Genomic DNA, 19,714 nt, shown 5'->3' with positions numbered 1-19,714 from the left:
TGTGTGTGTGTGTATTTTTGTGAGTCTTTCACTGTTTGCGTGTGTGTACGCAGCTCCCACCTGTCTGCGCAGGGCGCGGGGAGACAGGCTGGGTGTGGGGGGGGCGATGCGGGGCAGGGTGAGGGCGGGGGGCGACCGGGGGTGAACGGGGGAAACGTCCGGAACCTGCAGCAGAGCTCGACTCTCACACGGCTGCGAGTGCACCGACGTCACTGAGCCTGAGGATTCAAATGGAAAAGAGTTTGAATCACGGTTTGACACAATATATATTTATACACACTTTGTTGGCAAACACGTGCAATCGTGCAGAAAACACATGCACATACGGGCACATACACACATAGTGACAAATTCTGATTACTTTGGGAAAATCTAAAGTCATTAAATTCCAGAGAGTCATTGTAAAAACACTTCTAAGACTTTATTTTGACAGCAAAAGTCAGATTCCAGCAACAAATCTCTTAAAAATACATTTAAAGGTTTAATTTCAATACATTTTTGCCCTTTAATGAGAAATCTGCCATCAAAATAAAGTGATTTCTGCAGAAACATCATTAACAACCATTTGCTCATTAAAAAACAATAAGGGAAGAGAACAGAAGAGTACAGCAGTTCTCAGCATGTTAATCAGATCCTGGTTACGTTAACAGTCTGACTTTAGATTCTTTAGACTTTAGACTGAGCTACATCTGTGTGGACTGTTGTGTAACCAGGGTCTCAGACATTCTGCACCCACAGGTCAGCTCCACCTGTGAGTTCAGATTCAATAAAGGTAAAAGCTGTGCAGCAAAGTCAGAGTTAGATCTCGGACAAGTTCTCTTTTCTTCAAGTCCAAGCTGAAAAGTCACTTTGTTACACGTCTATTGCTTTAAATCTGCAAACGAGAACATTAAACAGAGCAACACGGCCGACTGGATTTTCATTTTATTCCCAAACGCAAAAAGCTTTTTCTACTTCGTGACTTTGCAGCTTGGTCCTGAAGTGAAGCATCATTCTAGCTGAGGATTCATTCACGGAGCCGATGAGCCTGTGAGACGGCTGCAGAGGTTCACGTGGATCGGCTCATCTGCTGCAGTGAGTACCTTGGGACAGAGCTGTTTCAGTCCAGAGCCTCAACATGCCATTAGAACCTGACTGCAGATACAGTGAAACAGTGCTCACTGTTAAGGAGGCGCTAAGGAGGCTCGACTACAGTTTGTTCTGCTGCTACTGTGACTACACACACACACACACACACAAGATCAGACTGGAGGAGGAAATACTAATGTGATGGGACACAACTGGGAGTTCTGCTTCTCGGTGAATGTATATTATGTGTGTGTGTGTGTGTGTGTGTAGTCCTGAACAACCACAAGAGGGAGACCTGGGTGAGGTTGGAGCACATTGTGTGTTTTCTTTGTTCTAACACAATTTGCAGGCGTATTCTGCCTCATGTGATTAAAGCAAAAGCATTTAAATACAATCTGTTATGGTGCTGTAAACATGCTTGTATCCCAGAACAGTTTTCAGTCTGTGTGTAGAATTATGTCAATGGCTGTTTACCACAAAGCTGAGACAGCACAAGAAGTAATGAGGCACCTGAATGCTGGTGCTGCGGACTGAGATCCACCTCCTCCAAAGCATAGGGGGCGCTGGCGGGCCGCACGGGCCGGAACATGTAGCTGTCGTTGGGCAGGGAGTGCATCCTGGATACAGACATCTTCCTTGACGACAGCAGGCCTGGGTCTTCACAGTGGACTTCTTCCTCCTGCAGGGGGCGACAGAGACCACACAGTGAGTTACACTGCAACACTGATAAATTACATAATTCAGAAACATATACCTTGAGTTATCAAAACTGCTTTCTCCCCATTACAACCCTAATTTTCTGTGCACATCCCAGACTGACCAATGAGGAAGCTGCTGTCCCTCCTACCTGTCCAGGTGACTGTGGACACGGCCCAATGTAGGCTCCTTCCACCGAGCTGCCGTGGGACGTGGTGCTTTGCTTGCGTTGCCTCTCCATCGCCATTTCCAGGGCGATCTCTGCGTCCATCTCTGCATCCTCTTTGGCCTCCTGCAAGAATCCACAGGCACGTTCACTCAGCGACTGCGTTTCACCGTGATCGTGAATGTGCGTCTCAGGGGTCACACGGTATTTCTCTAACTGTACCTTGTTGCTTTCCTCGAGATGCTTCATCAAAACAGCCACCACCACGTTGACCAGGACGAACTGGGCCATGAGCACGAAGGTGACAAAGTAGATGGGAGAGACCATGGGCAGGTAGGGGAGACAGAACTTGTCACTTTTATGACACTCCCTCAGTGTATCCTGAAGAGGGACAGAGAATCAGGGACGAAGAGGGACAGAGAGTCAGAAAGAGAGACGGACAGAAGGCAGAGCAGCTGATAGGCTGATGGCTTAAGGAGACAATTTGACAGAAATCTACTCCTAGTCATTTGTACAAACTTTTTTCTTTGCTGACATAAATGTTCTCAAAAGTACATTGAGTTATGTCCTTGTTATTTTTTTGTCAAAAAGCCCATTTTATATTTATGTATATTCGAGTAAGTTATGTATTTTATATCTCATATCAAGTTCTAATAACACAGAAATGAAAGTGTTGACATTGCTCGACTCTGAGCTAATTTATTCTTCTATAATTGGTTTTGGAGGTCATGGCTCTCGCTGTGGCAGTGAGATAATCTAGTAATCATTTCAGTGTGTGTGTGTGTGTGTGTGTGTGTGTGTGTGTGTGTGTGTGTGTGTGTGTGCTTGTTCATACTTTCATAATCCCATTCCAGTTGTCTCCAGTGGACACGCGGAACAGTGTGAGGAAGGCCATCCCGAAATTTTCAAAAGTTGCGTGACGACTCAGGCCCTCGCACGGGTTCTCATCGCTGCACTCTGATCAAAACACAAACACACACGTACGTTACTTTCTGCTGCATTGAGGACAAAACAAACACAACAACAACAACAACAACAGAGTCAGTATCTCGTTCAGAAAGTGACACAGGAGAGCAGAGCAGACAGCTGTCTTCAGGTCCAGTTTGACGGAGCGTCCTCATGGAGCCTCTTTTCAGAATCATAACCTTCAGCAGACGACATCTTCTTTTGTGAGAGGAAGTGAAAGACAAGGACCTGGAGTAATACGTCCGCCCCTTGTGTCTTATTCTAAGTATCGTTCACCAGGAGAAAAACTAATGAAAGATCCTTTAAAAAGTTACTACGTGGTATAAAATAAAACCAGGGTGTGAAGTATTTGATTGTAAAACTAAAACTTTACGCGTGTGATTAAGTATTGGATTGTGGAACTATAAAAATGTTTTTGTAATCAGCAGTTTCCTGGTCCAGCAGCTACAGGAGGTGGTGAACAGTGACTTGATTCATATTCAGATTCAAAGTGAAACTTTTTCTTTCCTATCTCCTCCTGCTTATGACCTTCTCTTATCTGCTCGGCCTTCTGCAGACATCAGAGGCAAAGAGCTAAGCCTCCCAGAGCGCCGACAGACAGCTTCACTCATGTCTTAGGTTTTCCCAGATGACGTTCAGATTTCACACCGTCTTCGCCTGAGGACAGAATAATGTCACGGGCCAATTAAACCTGTGATCGGTGGTGCTGTGGGTGGTAGAAGGACATTATTTCAAACTCCCACCAAGAACTATAACGATTTAAGGTGTTTTGACTTTACAGCTGCTTTCCCTCGAATACAAATAATCCCAGACATCATCCCTCTGCTGGAACGAGTGAAGTTTCTTTCTTGGGAAATTATCAGTGTGAGTTCCCAGAAACCTTTAAAAGTCTAAAATAAGGTGAGGAGCACGGAAGAAAGCTGCTTTCATATATGCACGGAACTCCGGACATTTAAGGTTCCCCTCCAGCCTCCTAGTGAAATGTCCTGGAAATGACGGAGTGAGTGGACGAGTTGATGATGTTTCTACCACAGGACGGATATAGAACTTGAAGAATACACAAACAACGTTCACGTAGAAGATGCCGACAAAGATGTCAGCTTTCAAAGACAATAAGATTCTCTTGGTGATACGGAGCGACCCCAGTGTCGACACTCTGTATCCTCTACCCAGGCTCCACAGAGTTTCCTGGGGCAGCAATTGGTTTAAGTCCTGGACGTGACTGTGAATGTAAAGTAATGTTTTTCTGGTCTTTCAACAAGCTGTTCTATAATAATCTCCCCCGAACGTCTCCACAGGGATCAATAAAGTGCATTTTATCTTTTTTTAGGCCTGGAGCAAAGTACAGTTCACTTCCTCTTCCTTCTTCTTGAGTCTCAAACCAGCATTTGAAGTGAAGAGAGGGGAGAACGGCACATCACACAGCTTTGACAAGAGCAACATAAAATCAAGGCACAAAATGGGACTGGGATTTGTTTTTCATGAAGCTGGAGACCAGACATCCCCGAGCAAAATCCTTCTGGAAACTTCTTCAGATGCATTTCTGTTAATCCTGCTCCCTGACACACTGTCGCTTTGCTCTCAGAGAAAATGAGTTCGATAGAGCGAGCCCATCTCCAGGAAGAGATATGTAAATAAATAAATAAATCTTCTCTTGTTCGAAAGAGGCCTCTAATGGGAGCATGGTGGAGCGAGAGAGAGAGAGAGAGCGAGAGAGAGAGAGAGAGAGAGAGAGAGAGAGAGAAGGAGAGGGAGAGGGAAGGGAGCGTTGCTGTAAGTCGTGACTGTGGTTTGGATTCAAAAACATGCCTGTGTGTGTATGTAGCTAGTTTGTGTGTGTGTGTGTGTGTGTGTGTATTTTTTTTGTGTGTGTGTGTGTATGTATTTTGTGTGTGTGTGTATGTATTTTGTGTGTGTGTGTGTGTGTGTGTGTGTTAGACTGACTCAGTCTGCCAAAGAGCTCCACTCCCAGCGCAGCGTAGATGAAGAAGAGCAGCATGAAGAGGAGGCCGAGGTTTCCCACCTGGAAGCAAAATTCACGTAAGATCCCTGAACACAACAAACACTGCAGAGTAAACACAGCACATTTAAAGCTGCAGGGGAAAAGAAGACGTTTTATTTTACCGCTTTTATCATCATTTGACAACTAAATAAAATACAAAAATAAAACAGTCCCCAAGAAGCATTCTGGGTAAACCCTGTGAACTGTATGCACCTCCTGGAACAACCTCTGCAGCAGAGCATCATAAAATGCCCATTGTGTTTCCTTTCACCCAGTTCTTTGAAACCTGTGCTTGTGCTCTCTGTGCACTTGACATTTAATAAATAGCAGAACAATGGGGCCTGTCACTGCTCGTGCAACTAAGATCTTTGGTGCAGCTGCTCTGTTCTGCAGAAGAGGCCGAGACCTACGACACTGAACAACATCCTTTCTTTGAGCTGCATTTCTTGTATGAAAAGTGCAAATAAAGTTTATTATCATTATTATCCATGGATGCACCAAAAGAAGAGTGTGGACTGGACAGAGAGAACATTGAGAAACATCAGGGGGAATCAGCTGCAAAGTAGCAACTGCGGCTTTAAAGAGAAGAAACTTGTGAATAATGGATCCAGATTCCTTCTGAACTTTGGTGATTGCCACAAATTGTGTTCAATGTGATGTGTCTGGCATTTGCTACTGTATCATGCATTTTGAATGAAACATCTAATGGAGGAGTCCACAGTTCAGCTCAGGAGAGGTAAGGAGAGAAATGTACAAAATGAAAAAAAGACATTTTTTAGGGTCAGGGTAGATATTTGGTAATGTGGGCGAATGTGCCTCGTGTTAAATATTCATAAACGTGCATGAATATTTCAGAGGGTTGTCTATTCCAGAGAGAAACCTTCACACTGATCCTGCATTCACACACACACACACACACACACACACACACACACACAAATAAAAACCAACATATGGATAAGAAGAGACCCCTCCGAGTCGGGAGTTCACCTGTGGCAGCGCCTGCATGACCGTGTCCAGCAGAGCTCTCATCCCTTTGGCCATCTTCAGAAGTTTCAGCACTGCAGAGACACAGGGGAGGTTTCAGTGGCACCGCACAACACAACTGCATCTCTGCACCCAACAGCAGGGATTTGTGTTTATTATTCTATGAGCCAGGAGGCACTGGTGAACATTTAATGCTGAACTTACGATAAAAAAGTGCATCACAAAATCCACATTCATGGTGTTTGGTGTGATGACTGACACAACAACGACCTGTGTGTGTAGTCATTGTGTAGCTGATAAACGTGTGTGTGTGTGTGTGTGTGTGTGTGTGTGTGTGTGTGTGTGTGGGTGTGGTCTACCTCTTGCTATCCTGAGCACTCTCATGATTCTGATGATCGTCGGGTTTATGGGCAGCGCTGCGTTCATCTTCAGCTCCTCCAGGGTGATGCCCATGATGGACAACGCCACAATAGCTATATCCAACTGATTCCACCTGAACAAACACACAAACATTGCTCCACATTATAGTTGCCAACAGAACAACCAAATAAAACTGTTATAACGCAACTTGTTGTCTTTTTTCCGTCAACACATGTGACTGTAATTGAGCTCAAAAGACATAAATGAGTATTTTATATTTTACACAACATCATATCATCCAATTTGGACGGAGCAGCCTCTGTGTGTGTGTGTTACCTGTCCTTGAAGAACCGGTGTATCCCAAATGCCACAAGTTTGAGCAGCGTCTCGATGACGAAGATGACGGTGAACACGTAGTTGCAGTACTTCAGGATATCCTCCAAATACTGAGCACACAAACACAACCAGACACACACACACACACACACACACACACACACGATCATTTCATTAGCCCCCCCAACAAGAAAACTTTGTTGTAACTTCTTTTAAAAAAAAAATACAAGTTCTAAAATGCAATTAGTTAATCGTGTTGAATTTTGGAAAACTATTTTTTCGCTGTTAAACTTCAAATAGAGTAAAATGAATTGAGACTATAGAAGAGTGACAGAAACAATAAACACTGACTAATTATGATTGTGGAACTAAAGCTTAAATCCATCATAATCCCTAAAAGGAACAAACAGGGAGAATCTAAGAGGCAGGATCATAAATCAGTATTTCACGTGATGCTCTCAGCTTCACTCAGTTTTACTTGAATGGCACCAAATCATAAGTTTTACTGCGGAGTTGTTGCCTCTAATAATGAGTGTTTTCTTGATGCTGAGTCGATATAATCACATTGTTTCGAATCCATGCAAACAAACGTGTGAAGGAATTTTCTCCATCACGTCCGTGCCCGAGCGTGCACACGTTACCTGCGGTTGATTGTAGTGCTCGATGCTCATGGTGAAGACGTTGATGCAGATGATGAAGGTGATGAAGAGGTCCAGGTAGTGGCTGGTACACAGTGTGTGGATGGACAGACGCACGGGGGAGTAGTCTGCGTAGTAAGGCCTCTGCTTGGCCTCTGGAGCACACAAACACAAGGAGGGACACACAGGCAGACACCAGTTAAAACGCACAGAGAGAACCAGAGCGTCGCTGGGAGGAGCCGCGACCTGAATGTTAAACATCACATGTTTCCAGAGGTGTGCACAAAGAAACGAGGGGCAGGGAGGAGGGCGACCTCTGCTGACTTTATGCTCAGATTAACAACTGCTTTTCTTGCCTCCATTGAACCAGGATATTAATTATGTGTCTTTGGAGATCTGAGACACATGATTTGGCTTCAAGTCACATCAGAAGAACAAACTTTGAAGCTCCACGTACAAGTGCACTGACCTTAATGTTAAAAACAGACCTAACTCTAACCCCTGCCCCCCCCCCCCTTTGGTACGCCTTGCTGTTGCCCCTTTTTTATTTTAGCCCCCCGTCTCTTAGACATTCTGTGCACACCACTGCCTGTATGGCATGTTCAAGGAGCAGAGGACATGAGAGTCACAGGCAAGGCTGTAATATATTAATCCAAGAAATTCAATGGTTCGGTGCATAGTGAAGCAAAAAGCTTGAAAACTGCATGTACTAAATACCAGGTTTAAGAACATGTGCAGGTTTAAGTCATTCTCTCTTCTACCAGTCTGGAAAAAAAAACAGATCCCTTCTCTACACCTGCACAAGACTTAAGGTTAATACAAGTTAATATCATATCATTATTCTGGCTCCAATTGAAATGTCAACAAAATGTCAGAATCCTCTGAGTTTTACAGGATGTCATTTCATTCTTGTCTAGCAGAGACCTTCTGACATTAAAACATTTTTATTAAACAGACTTTAATTGTAGGTGCAATCACAAGTGAAACACCTCAATTAAATGGTGCTTTAGCACGAGTGACTGTGTTTTTTATGTCTTGTTATGTTTTGACTGTGTCCTCACATGTCCATGATGATGGTTCTGGGTGTTTTTAATGTGAATACGTGCACGTCAATGTCCCCCTCCCATGTGTTCACCATATCTCCTGCATGCTGACATGCCTCTCATGGAACATCATCAGTGAATGTTCAACAACACATTCTTCTTCCCCAAAAAGGATGCAGATTAAGGAATTGATTGTTTCTTTTAAATGTCATTTAAATTCCACTTTGCTCAACCGCTGAATTTAATTTTTCCATCTGTGAAGTTGAACAAACACCGGAGTCACTCTCCTCTCCTGCAGCATCACTACAGGAAGTTAATCCCCACAGAGAAATCTCAATAGTCTAAAACTTTGTCATGATTATTAGGTTTGGTTTGATAAAAATGGCCAAACGCTGGAGTTAAGTTTTTTTCCTTTATTGGATCACATTACATTTCTGTGGTTTCTGTAGTTTGAGACCAGTGAGACGTGTGACTAACATGAGAAGATGAAAAGAGCGTCTTCCTGCTCACACCATTTAGTCTATTTCTGAAATTCAGGTGTAGATGGACAGAATTTAGTGTTGGGGCCAAACTGTGGTGCTCTCCTATACTCAAGGCTGCCAATTAAAAAGTTTGCCATATTTCCACAATATAGTCTTAATAAAATACTGTGAGCATTTCTTTTTGCTTTTCTTTTGTGTTTCCAATGTTAGCATGTGCCTGTATCCGACCAACTTAACATCCTCTAACAGCTCAGTACCCCAGATGTTTTGCAGATACAGCAGCAGAAGCGTCTGCCATGTTTCTGAGTCTGCCAGTCAAAGCGTAGGAACAGGAATCATCCCACTTCTATCTTGAGACGCCTCAGGATTCGGGTGGCACATGCACTCGTGGGGGGGGGGAAGGAGGGAGGGAGGGAAGGAGGGAGGGAGGGAGGGAGGAAGGAGGGGAAATCGGAAACATTTTGCGAGCTAAATTCCCGGAGGAAGAGGAGCGTTAATGAAAGATTTATAACAATAAATATAATTCTTTCATTTATAAAAAACATTAACACTGGTGGGACAGCTCTACTGTTTGATAGAGGGAGCGTGTAGTTCCTTAAGTCAGGTTAATATGAATGTGTGGAGGTTGCTTAGAATGGCCCGGGTTCCTGAGTGGTCCATGCAGTGTTAGGGGAGGGTGAGGATGAGGGGAGGAGGGGGGGGGGGGGGGTGCAGTCACATGCATCAGACTGGCGCAGCCCACGCACTCTGCCAGCGATCTGTCGCTGTCTGCGTGAGCCCGTCAGTCCCTCAACCAGATAGAGCTCCTTGCTTTTACTCTCTGTTCATTCCCGTTCTCTTTTGGTCAGGCTCTGAAAGCAGGCAGTGCTCAGAAAAATAGACTACCGACCAGCCCCTCCATTCTCCTTACTCCTGCGCTTTTTCTCTATCATCTTCAGCCTCTTCTCCTCGCGCAGGCGGGTCTCCTCCTCCTCCTGGTCCTGCCGGCACTTGTGGAAGTTCTCCACCACGACGCCGACGAACATGTTGAGGACGAAGAAGCTGACGATGAGCAGGAAGGAGATGAAGTAGAGCAGCATCCAGGGGTTGTGGTTTCTCACAGGCTGAGGGGGAGGGAGAGGGAGAAGAAGAGGAGAAGAGGACACAAAGAGGGAGATGTGAATTCTGTACAAGTCCCCTCCTGTTAAAAAGCTTTTAAAAAACAGTTTAAAATCATCATGTCTCTGTCTCTGCAGCAGCTCAACACATGAAGATTTATTTAACTCTTTTAATTCTTTGGGTTCTTGTCACTCAGTCAACGTTCCTGCAAACATGAAACACATTTCAGGCAATTACACCAGAGACGGTCGTGCATCCGAGGACATGAATTGAAGCTTTGAAGTGTGTGCTATTAATTCCTCTTCGGAGCCTCACTTTAATTTGATATTATAGCAGCACATTAATTGAATTCGCCTTTAGTCTATTCATTTAATTGTTCACTCCCACTCGGTCTCTTTTTCATGCTGTACTTTGAAGTGGATTTGCGTTAATGCTAATACCCGGGGTTAGGGTATTTATTATAGTTGGTTATTCACAGATACTTGGCTGTTTTCGCAAAACATGCCGAGCGACCTCCTCACATCATTACCTGTTGGTCCACACCCACCGCATCCAGCCCGTCATACATGATGTTGACCCAGCCGTCCTTACACGACAGCACGAACAACGACATCAGGGCCTGGAGAGGAAAGAGAGATGGTCAATCATTTATCAAAAATTTGGGCGTGAGCAGGTGAGTGTGTTAATCTGTACCTGGACCAGGTTGTCAAAGTTGTACTTCCTTCGTATCCAGCGTAAATTCGGCGGCACACAGTCCGACTTGTTGGTGACGTTCTTTGTGTCCAGACCTTCACAGATGTAGAACTTCCCCTTGAACAGCTTGAGCGCGACAGGAGAGAGAGAGAGAGACATTATCTCACCAGCGCTCGCGGCTTTTGAAACATCCCGCTATTAACGTCAGGAAATAAAAGAACGTTTCACAGAGCTCGTTCTTCTCTGTGACTTTTTCCTGAGTGCTCAGCTGAAACGCTGGCCTGGGGGGGTCATGTTGCCCCTTTGCACACTTAACCCGACTGTCATTCTTTCACAACTCGCACTCTTAAGGGACAAAAGGATCATTCTCCGTTGGATATTCAGGACACTTCCAACCTCAGCCTCAAGCCACTTTCACATATGGAGCTGATCAGCAGGACTGACATTCAAGGCTGCTGCACACTGGAGGATAATCAGGGCGATTTTAGACCCAATTTGCTGCTTCAGAAAATCCCTGCTGGGTTCCCAACTGGAGGTCAATCGATGCAATGTGTTTACAAAAGAATCTTAATAGTTCCAATTTAGTTGGATCCCCCCCGGATCTATTATCAAACATCTTTGATATTTCAAATAATCGTCCTGAAGCAAAGAAGTGACAAACTGTGTGTGTGCAAACTACCTGAACCCCCAAGATCCCGAAGACGATGAAGAAGGCGCAGCAGATGAGGACAATGTTCCCGATGGGTCTGAGAGAGGTGATGAGAGTCTCCACCACCAGCTTCAGTCCCGGGGCTCGACTGATTACCCTGCAAGACACAAATGGAGACATACAGATACATTCAGTTAAAGGACAGGGATATGAAATAGGGTAAGATTTTTTGTGTTTACAACAAAACACCTACAAACTCAGTATTTACCTGAGTGGACGTAGAGTTCGCAGCAGACGCAGGACTCGGAGGATGCCCAGGATCTTGTTTCCACCATTGAAGGCCACAGAGACCAGAATGTCGACCAGAGACACAAACACCAACAAACCGTCCAGAACGTTCCAGCTGGACTGAAGGTAGCTCTGCTTCCCGAAGCAGAAGCCCAGAGCTACAACCTGGGGAGAAAGCCCAAAACACTGAGGACAAACTGAAACCATGATGGGATCATGCATACATTACCACACTCAAAGGTAAATTAAAAAACCTAGAAATCTACACCTTTCGTTGAGTTACCTTTACGGCCATTTCAGCCAAGAAGATCACAGTGAAGACGTAGTTGGACACGCTCAGAAAGACTCGCTCCTGAAGATGGGAAAGAAGTTAAAAAGGTCATAAATCAAGGTTCACGTCTTTGTTACAGTAGTACAACTATTGTGTGACACACTTTGTGTAAGTCCTGTCGTCCTCATCTACACCGTCTACCTATACAAGAGTCTCAGTCAGTTTAATACAGGGAGGCTTTTATTTACTGACCTGATTTACCAGTTAAATGAACAAAGTATTACCATGAACCATTGATCCATTCAATAGCTGCTGTAAGAATAAACACCTTGTAACTGTGTGTGTGTGTGTGTGTGTGTGTGTGTGTGTGTGTGTGTGTGTGTGTGTGTGTGTGTGTGTGTTCTCACCGTGCTACCCATCTCTATTGCAGGTCTTTCCAGAGCAATGGTGATGCAGTTGAGGAAGATGAAAACCAGAACCACATGGTCGAATATTTTGTGAGAGATCACACTTTGGCACCAAACACGCAATCTAAACAAACAGACACACACAGACACACACACAAATACACACACACACAGATGCAATGAGTCATCTATAATATGTCCATGGTCGGAATAAAGCTAAAGAGATAATCAGTGAGAAGAGGGTAAACAATAGAAAAATAAGAGAAGGGAGCCAAGGGAATCAAATAAAGGAACCACAGACTCTGTTCATACTTGCCTCTTATTGTGTTGTGTAGAGTGTGTGTGTGTGTGTGTGTGTGTGTGTGTATGTGCGAGAGACTCACAGGCTCTCTGGAGAGAACAGGTACAGCGCCCAGTCCTCGTGCTCTTTGCACCAGCGGGGCTTCATGTCAACGAGCTTCTTCTTGATCCAGTAGTACAGAGAGCTCTGCAGGGGAGAAGATCCACACGTCAACCACAGCCACAACTTTCTTTTGAATCCATCATTAGATATTATTATTATTATTTTATTCTAAGGACAGAGAAAACAATTGCTTTCAGTACAATCAACACAATAGTGACCGTAAACATCCTCACTACTACTGTCAACATCATCTTCTTCTGGTGAAAAAAGAATGCTTGATTCGAAATCCAGATGTTTTGTGACTTAACTGTCTATAACAATTACATTTTATACAATCCACAATCCCCATCAACAATTTAATTTGTGATTTGTGGTATAAACAGAAGAGAGCGTAGGTTCACAGCTTCCAATTAAAAACTGCCCAAAATCAAGCTGCCCTAAGACACTACTTATTTGGCAGGCTGCCGCTGTGTGTGTATGTGTGTGTGTGTGTGTGTGTGTGTGTGTGTGTGTGTGTGTGTGTGTGTGTGTGTGTGTGTGTGTGTGTGTGTGTGTGTGTGGATGAGGAGAACTTGCTTCTCGGATATCGTTGGAGCTGAAATCCATATTCCTTGACACAGACACACACTGAGAACCACGTGCATTAATATACACACGTCTCATCTGGCATGCCGTACACACACACACAAACACACACACACACAAAAACACACAGATGCATACTCTTGCACGCACACATCAACACACACACACACACACACGCTGGCAGGGTTTGTGTATTAAGCCTTCCATATTCAATGTGCCCAGGGAGCACCCTTTTGTTTCAGCGGATCTCATGACTTCATAAATCAATCTGGAGCCAATAAAACCATCAACACTGTCACAACAGAGGTCACCCGAAACCACCAGGGGGAGTGCGCCCTTCTCCGGTTTACACACACGAGCACACAGACGCACAACCACAAGTGACTGTACGTACACATGCTTGTGTATCGCACCCACAGAGAAAACAATTACTGCTAAAGCCAATCAATTACAATGAGGCAATTAGTGTTCCCCACAGGCCTCGTGTGAGCACAGAACACACACACACGATAATGTGTCAGTGTAAGAGACACACACAAGGTCCCAGGGAGACAAAGGGGAATCGGGTGAGCGAGGATTGACGGAGAGAAAAGCTGAAATAAAATGTGTAAACAGAGTCAGAGTCGGATTAAAAGATTAAAAATTTTAAAAGAAAACAAAACCACTGAGGCTCAACTGTCAAAAAGCCCTGAAGTCCATTTATGAGAAGAGAGGACATCTGTCACATCTGTCCTGTTTGTCTTCAGCTGCATCCTTTTCACCATGAAGACACAGAGGCAGCTCTCATTCACTCATAACCTGTTTTATGAATGACTGTGTGTTCAATGATAGTAATTATCAATCAAATAATCCCATGATCTAATCTCTTTGAATAGCACTTGTTTAAATGTGCTTTATAATGAGAGAGAACGTAGAGATGATTAGCACACGTTCATAATTTCCTGCTTGAGGCCTGTGTAGGTAATAAAAGAGAAAGTGCAGATGTTTATGTGATTTTTGAGCAGTAAACTCAATGATGTCTCAGATGAAATAGATTAATGTTGGTAGGAAAATGAAATTTTATTGCAAAAAAATCTTAATTTATGTCTAAAACGTGGCTCGTAACACCACCCAGTGTTTCAAACTGTCCATGCAGAGCCATAGCTTTCATAGAGTCATCTATATGGAATTTGGACATTTATATATCGGAATCGGTGGGCGGCCCCTCGCCACCAGGGACCGCCTGTGAGGACACACTTCATCTACCATTCAGAGACGTCCCCCCTCCTCTCCTGCCCCTCGACTGTCTCTCACACACCTGCCTTCCTGCTTCAGCCACAGCTGTCTCAGCACCGCTGCCTGTGTCAGTGATTCAAACAGCTCAGGTCGATCTGCCCGTTAGGAAGCTAATTGGTATATTGCCCATGTGTGTGTGTGTGTGTAGGGGGGTAGAGAGAGAGATTTGGTGGGCGTGTCTCCCCTCTGCCTCACATGACCCTTGATCCAAAACTTGAAGGGGTGAAGTTACACTTGAATGTAACACCAGCCACAGAGGAAGTAAAGGGCCACTGGGGAACTCACTATGAATTCATGATTATAATGGTTATGTTTTAGATTCTACGACTCAGAACTTACGTCATCGTCCAGATCCTCTTCAGGCGAGGAGTCGTCCTTGGCGTCGGAGTTCACGTTGGGGTCGTAAGTCAGGGTCCTGCCGTTGCAGTCCCCGTACTCCGCTATGATGGAAGGCAGGAGAGTGGACGCCTGCAGCAGCTCCAAGGAGCCCGGCCGGAATCGGTTGATTACCCCGCCCTCCTCCTTGCCTTCCCCGCCATCCTCCTCCTCTCCTCCCACACCGGACAGAAGGCTCTCTCTCTCTCCGCTGGTGTCTCGCCTCTTGAGGCTCGGCGCCCTTCCCAGGCTGTTCCAGCTGGAGCGCCGGCTTCCCCAGGAGCGGGGCGGGAGAGGGGAGCGGCGTCCGGGACTTGAGAGGCTCTGGAGGGGACGGGAAACAGGGATGAGCTCAGCAGGGGGCCATGACAATGTGTGTTAGAGTGGTCCCAAGATGGCTACCAGGCTATTTCTGAGTATCACACGTCTTTTGAATAGCTTTCTGACAATATGTATTTTGAGTGCAGCTTCAATGTGAGGTTTCTAGATTCCCCTTCATGGTAGTGGATAGATGATTGTGATGTTCACACTCTATAACTGGATTTGCTGGGGAGCAGCTATTGAATTGAAGTACTGTGATTGTTTTTTAGCTACTTTTCCTCGAGGGATGTGGGGCATCACCAGCTGTATATATTATATTCTTTATTATGTAACTTGAACCAATTCATATAAAAAGCAAATTGTTTTAGCAATGAACTGATTCAGTGTTTGATGGGGCTCACCAGAGAATGCTGGTCATAGGCCAATGGGTCAATGGAGGCGGCGCTCCCACGGCGAGATTCTGAGTGACCAGCTCCGGTCTCCGAGAGCCCCAGTCCCACCTCGCCGTGTCGAGGACTCCCCAGGAGCTCGTCCCCGAGGATGGACTCTGGTCCCAGGGAGCTCTTCGGGGTGGGCATGGGTGTGGCTGCCGTTCGCATGATTATAGGAGGAGCCATGGAGCCGCGAGGGTCCACATGACCGTTAGCTGTCATCATCAGGGAGTACATCTTCAGTTCTGATCGGAGAAGAAGCCATTAAGTCATTAAATTAATCTTTTATACAAAATCAACACCAGATGAGCGTCTCGTGGATCTGTCACACGACCTACCGGTGTCTCTGAGCTGCTCGACCTTCTCGTCCTCCTCAAAGTTGTCCGATTTCTTCTCATCGTCTGAATCGGACCTGTTGGCGTCGCCCTACAACACACACACACACAGATTCAGATTCACAAATAAGCGTTTCTCTCAGTGTTTCTTCTGAGTTATTCATCGTGGAGATGATTACAAGTTGAGTTTTTTAATCAAGGCTCGGAGATTTTCAAGCTTGAAGGCGCAGCGCACCTGGGCCACACTCGATAACAGGGCTGGATGAGGAAGAATTGATTATTTGAGATTGTCAGTGGGTGTGTTCTGGGCTGGTTATAATTTCCATCCTGTCCTCATCTTTAAAAGCAGCGGTGCTTTGCATGAAGTGACAGGTTGATTGGGGTTCAGACTCGCGACCCTCAGATGGCTCCGCTGGGAGTTAATTAACAGCAAGTCAGGGTCTGCATACGGCATGAGAGCACACAGCTGAGGGACGCTGTTAGGAATCAGACTCTGATATTTACTCTGCTCTACTGGAATTATGGCTGTAATCAATTTGACGGTGAAGAGAATATCTCTTAAAGGGAAACAAATGTGCAAATGGTGAAATGAGCATCTGGGAAAAGTCACCAAGAATTTGAGAGCAACATATGCTGTGTTGACTTGATCCTAGTGGTGGAGGCATGAATTGATGGTCTGATGGATTCTTGTCAAACATATTGAACTGTGCTACAGGATTTCCACATCGACTGAATGTGGAGATGGACGACACGTCTCCGATTCGGCCAAATGGAGCCAAACTATCCTGGGCATGAATGCTGTCGTCCAGTTTGCACAGCAGCGATCAGGGGAGAGCGTCAGCCTCAATGGTCAATCATGATGTTTCATTTACTTACTGGAAAAGTGCCCAGGTCTCCTCGATTAACACGGAGGAGGCTAGATTTATGACCTGTACTGCAGCCAGACACCAGGTGGCGATTGAGAGGTTTTGGCTTCACTCTTACTGGTAATATAAAAGTGATGTTTCATCAAAAGTGGTCATGTGTTGGTGTGATAAATGAAAACCCTGCGTCTTAAACTGTGTTTGAAAAGGACAATGAAGGGGTCTCTTTCCTTGTTTTTTGCATTCAGAGCCTTACAGCTGCACATGGGAAATGATCGAGTGTGTAAGTGTCACAACAAATCAAATGACACCGAACCGAATCTGCAGAAAATCCACATCGCCCTTCTCACCTCGGCCTGGAAGCCCTCGACCAAGATGGCCACCAGCAAGTTGAAGAGCACGTAGTTGCCAAATGTCATGAGAGCGACAAAGTAGAGGGCCGCCCACGGAGAGGTGGAGGCCATGCCGTTATACAACACCACGTTCCAGTCCTCCTGGGTCAGAATCTGTCGAGTGAATGAAACAGCATCGTGAGCGAGCGGCTGAGGGTCCGCGGGCGCAGAAACGTGTGTGGCAGGAGGTTAAAGGGAGGACAAGAAAGAGAGAGAATGGGAGACGGATGGAAAAGTAATGAAAGAAATGGAGCAATATCAGCCTTTACTGCGCTTGTGGGATGTATATGCTTTATAAAGCCCACGACTGAGCTACTTTTATTGCCATCTGTGCACAATGCTTCAGACACAAGGGACTCATATTCCTTGACATGCAACTTGCACTGTATACGTGTGTGTGTGTGTGTGTGTGTGTGTGTCCGTGCCTGAATCAATGTGTGTGATGGTAGAATCTAAAAGCAGGACGGTGTGCACGATGCAGCAGGAACTCTCGCTGCCCACTCATTACACTCACTGTGGCAGGAAGTCCATTCATTGTGGTTGAATGTGTGTATCTACATATACAGCTCCCCCCCCCAAAAAAAAGATATAGGAAATATATATCTATATTGTGAGCGCTACCCCCTCATATGACAGTGGAGTTAGAATAAAATGCCTCTTCAGCATCTTGAGAGAGACAGCCCACTGCGTTCTGCAGTCTAACTTTCCGCTGACACGTCCAGTATAGAAAGGAGGACAATCTACTGTATGTGGAGCAATTGAACAATATCTCCACATGGGAGAGCAAAAAAAAATGGTAGTGAAAGAGAAAAGAGGGGAAGGGGGGGGGGGGGTGTATGCATAAGCAGAATTTCTCGTTGCACTGCAGTCGACTAATGAGCAGAACTTGCCAGTTAAGTTTGGCTCACACAAATACACACATATGCGTAAACACACTCAGAGCTTGACATTTCTGATTTGAGATGGTGAAGGAGCACACAGGGTCGGGGCTGGGATAAAAATATAAGCGCAGCAAATATACTGAACTCATGACGGCTGCCATTTTTCCACTTTTTCTGAGATACAGCAGCATTTTCCAAACCAAATGGGAACACAGGGACAAGCTTTCAGATACGGAGACGAGAACTTACCTGGAATACGGTGACAATGGCCCAAAGTAAAGAGTCAAAGTTCTTGCGGTCAGGGATTGTGTCGTCATCTTCCGTTTTGTGACTGAATTTGCAGCCGAACAGATGCATTCCCAGGATACTGCAGGGAAGTGAGGACAACGCAGACATTACACAATATAAAAACTAAAAATGTACATTTTCAAGATTCAAGCTGGGCTGTCGGGTGGTGACGTGTTGCATGTGCACACCTGAATGTGAAGATGAAAAGCATCAGCAGCATGCAGAAGGTGGCCACGTTGTCCATGGTCTTCATCAGCACCACCAGCTGCCTCCTCAGGGCGGGCATGAATCGAACCAGCTTCAGGACCCGCAGCAGACGAAACGTTCGCAGGACGGACAGCCCGCCGTCCGACTGGCCAATGATCTCCCACACGCTGAGAAGCACAAGAAAAGACAAATTGCAATTTGCACATTTGGGGGGAAAACTGATAAAAACACGGTGAAATGTTGTGTTGTCTAAATCAAACTAAGTTATATTCAATGGCAACATTACATCGCACATATTTTCACATTTTCTTTTAGAGGAAATGTGAAAATATGTGTTCAGGCTACAGATTTACTCACTGGCAGTAAATCTGTAATGTGCGGTGTCTCCCCTTCAGTCGCACACATAACATATCAACACATTTAAAGGTTCCCTGATCTGATACCAGCTCCATCAGCGACGATGACAGGATGGAGAATCTGCTGAGGCGGCAAAGCAGAGCAGCTCCCACTTGATCCATCCTGACTGTGACACTCATAGCTCAGTAAAGATGGACTCTACAGCAGGGAATCTGACGCTCGAGACTTAATGACTGACCGGCTGCAGACGGAATATGAAGAGGGGTGTGGCCCTGAATCAGTGCTATTGTGTAGTTTGTGAAATCGACGATGAGCTGACACGCGGTTCGATCAAGAGTAGGAATCAGGAGGGATTGTAGTTGACCAGGTTTCAGTGAGAGAAGCATGGGAGTTAAAATGCAGAGATAAGTATGGGTGGGTTAATATTACCTGATGATAACGATGATGCTGTCGAAGATGTTGTACGGGTTCCTGATGTATCCGAACAAGCCAAACGCCAGCAGCATGAAGAACATCTCCAAGACGAACATACTGGTGAAGACGATGTTACTGATCTCCAACACATCGGTCAGCTGCTCGGGCTGAAGGGATGGAGGGATGGAGGGATGGAGTGATGGAGGGATGGAGGGATGGAGAGGAAGACAGAAAGTAAGAGACGGACGAGAGAAAAGAGGCAAGAAGAAAGAAACATAGAAAACCAGAAGAAATATCTACGAAAACAGGTCAATAAATATCTCCAACCTATTATCCAAGAACTGTAAAATCCCTTTTAGTCTCTGTGCTCTGAGCTGAGACCATATCAATCAAATTCCGAGCCGTAGTCAGGGCCAATCAATCAAATGGGAACAGCG

The 19,714-nt window shown here is 45.3% G+C and overlaps 1 protein-coding gene across 1 annotated transcript in view; it reads right to left on the bottom strand.

The window, feature by feature from the left end:
• The window catches only part of cacna1ha (calcium channel, voltage-dependent, T type, alpha 1H subunit a), an 82,257-nt gene that overhangs the window by 5,396 nt on the left and 57,147 nt on the right, over window positions 1–19,714 (bottom strand). Inside the window, exons 11-35 of the mRNA XM_053444225.1 lie at window positions 19,293–19,444; window positions 18,488–18,673; window positions 18,261–18,378; window positions 17,089–17,244; window positions 15,879–15,966; window positions 15,511–15,785; window positions 14,753–15,112; window positions 12,534–12,637; window positions 12,151–12,274; window positions 11,756–11,824; window positions 11,453–11,637; window positions 11,215–11,341; window positions 10,536–10,661; window positions 10,372–10,461; window positions 9,634–9,847; window positions 7,223–7,374; window positions 6,582–6,691; window positions 6,245–6,378; window positions 5,889–5,959; window positions 4,841–4,919; window positions 2,766–2,887; window positions 2,153–2,311; window positions 1,916–2,056; window positions 1,579–1,747; window positions 61–218 (exon numbers count right to left, since the gene is read on the bottom strand). Of these exons, the coding sequence (XP_053300200.1) occupies window positions 61–218; window positions 1,579–1,747; window positions 1,916–2,056; window positions 2,153–2,311; window positions 2,766–2,887; window positions 4,841–4,919; window positions 5,889–5,959; window positions 6,245–6,378; window positions 6,582–6,691; window positions 7,223–7,374; window positions 9,634–9,847; window positions 10,372–10,461; window positions 10,536–10,661; window positions 11,215–11,341; window positions 11,453–11,637; window positions 11,756–11,824; window positions 12,151–12,274; window positions 12,534–12,637; window positions 14,753–15,112; window positions 15,511–15,785; window positions 15,879–15,966; window positions 17,089–17,244; window positions 18,261–18,378; window positions 18,488–18,673; window positions 19,293–19,444 (3,669 nt within the window). The remainder of the gene's footprint in view (window positions 1–60; window positions 219–1,578; window positions 1,748–1,915; window positions 2,057–2,152; window positions 2,312–2,765; window positions 2,888–4,840; window positions 4,920–5,888; window positions 5,960–6,244; window positions 6,379–6,581; window positions 6,692–7,222; window positions 7,375–9,633; window positions 9,848–10,371; window positions 10,462–10,535; window positions 10,662–11,214; window positions 11,342–11,452; window positions 11,638–11,755; window positions 11,825–12,150; window positions 12,275–12,533; window positions 12,638–14,752; window positions 15,113–15,510; window positions 15,786–15,878; window positions 15,967–17,088; window positions 17,245–18,260; window positions 18,379–18,487; window positions 18,674–19,292; window positions 19,445–19,714) is intronic.

This window comes from Pleuronectes platessa, chromosome 16 (genome assembly GCF_947347685.1).
Source record: "Pleuronectes platessa chromosome 16, fPlePla1.1, whole genome shotgun sequence".
Taxonomy (NCBI): domain Eukaryota; kingdom Metazoa; phylum Chordata; class Actinopteri; order Pleuronectiformes; family Pleuronectidae; genus Pleuronectes; species Pleuronectes platessa.
Note: the sequence above shows the minus strand (reverse complement) of the source record. Positions and strands in the feature narration are given on the sequence as shown.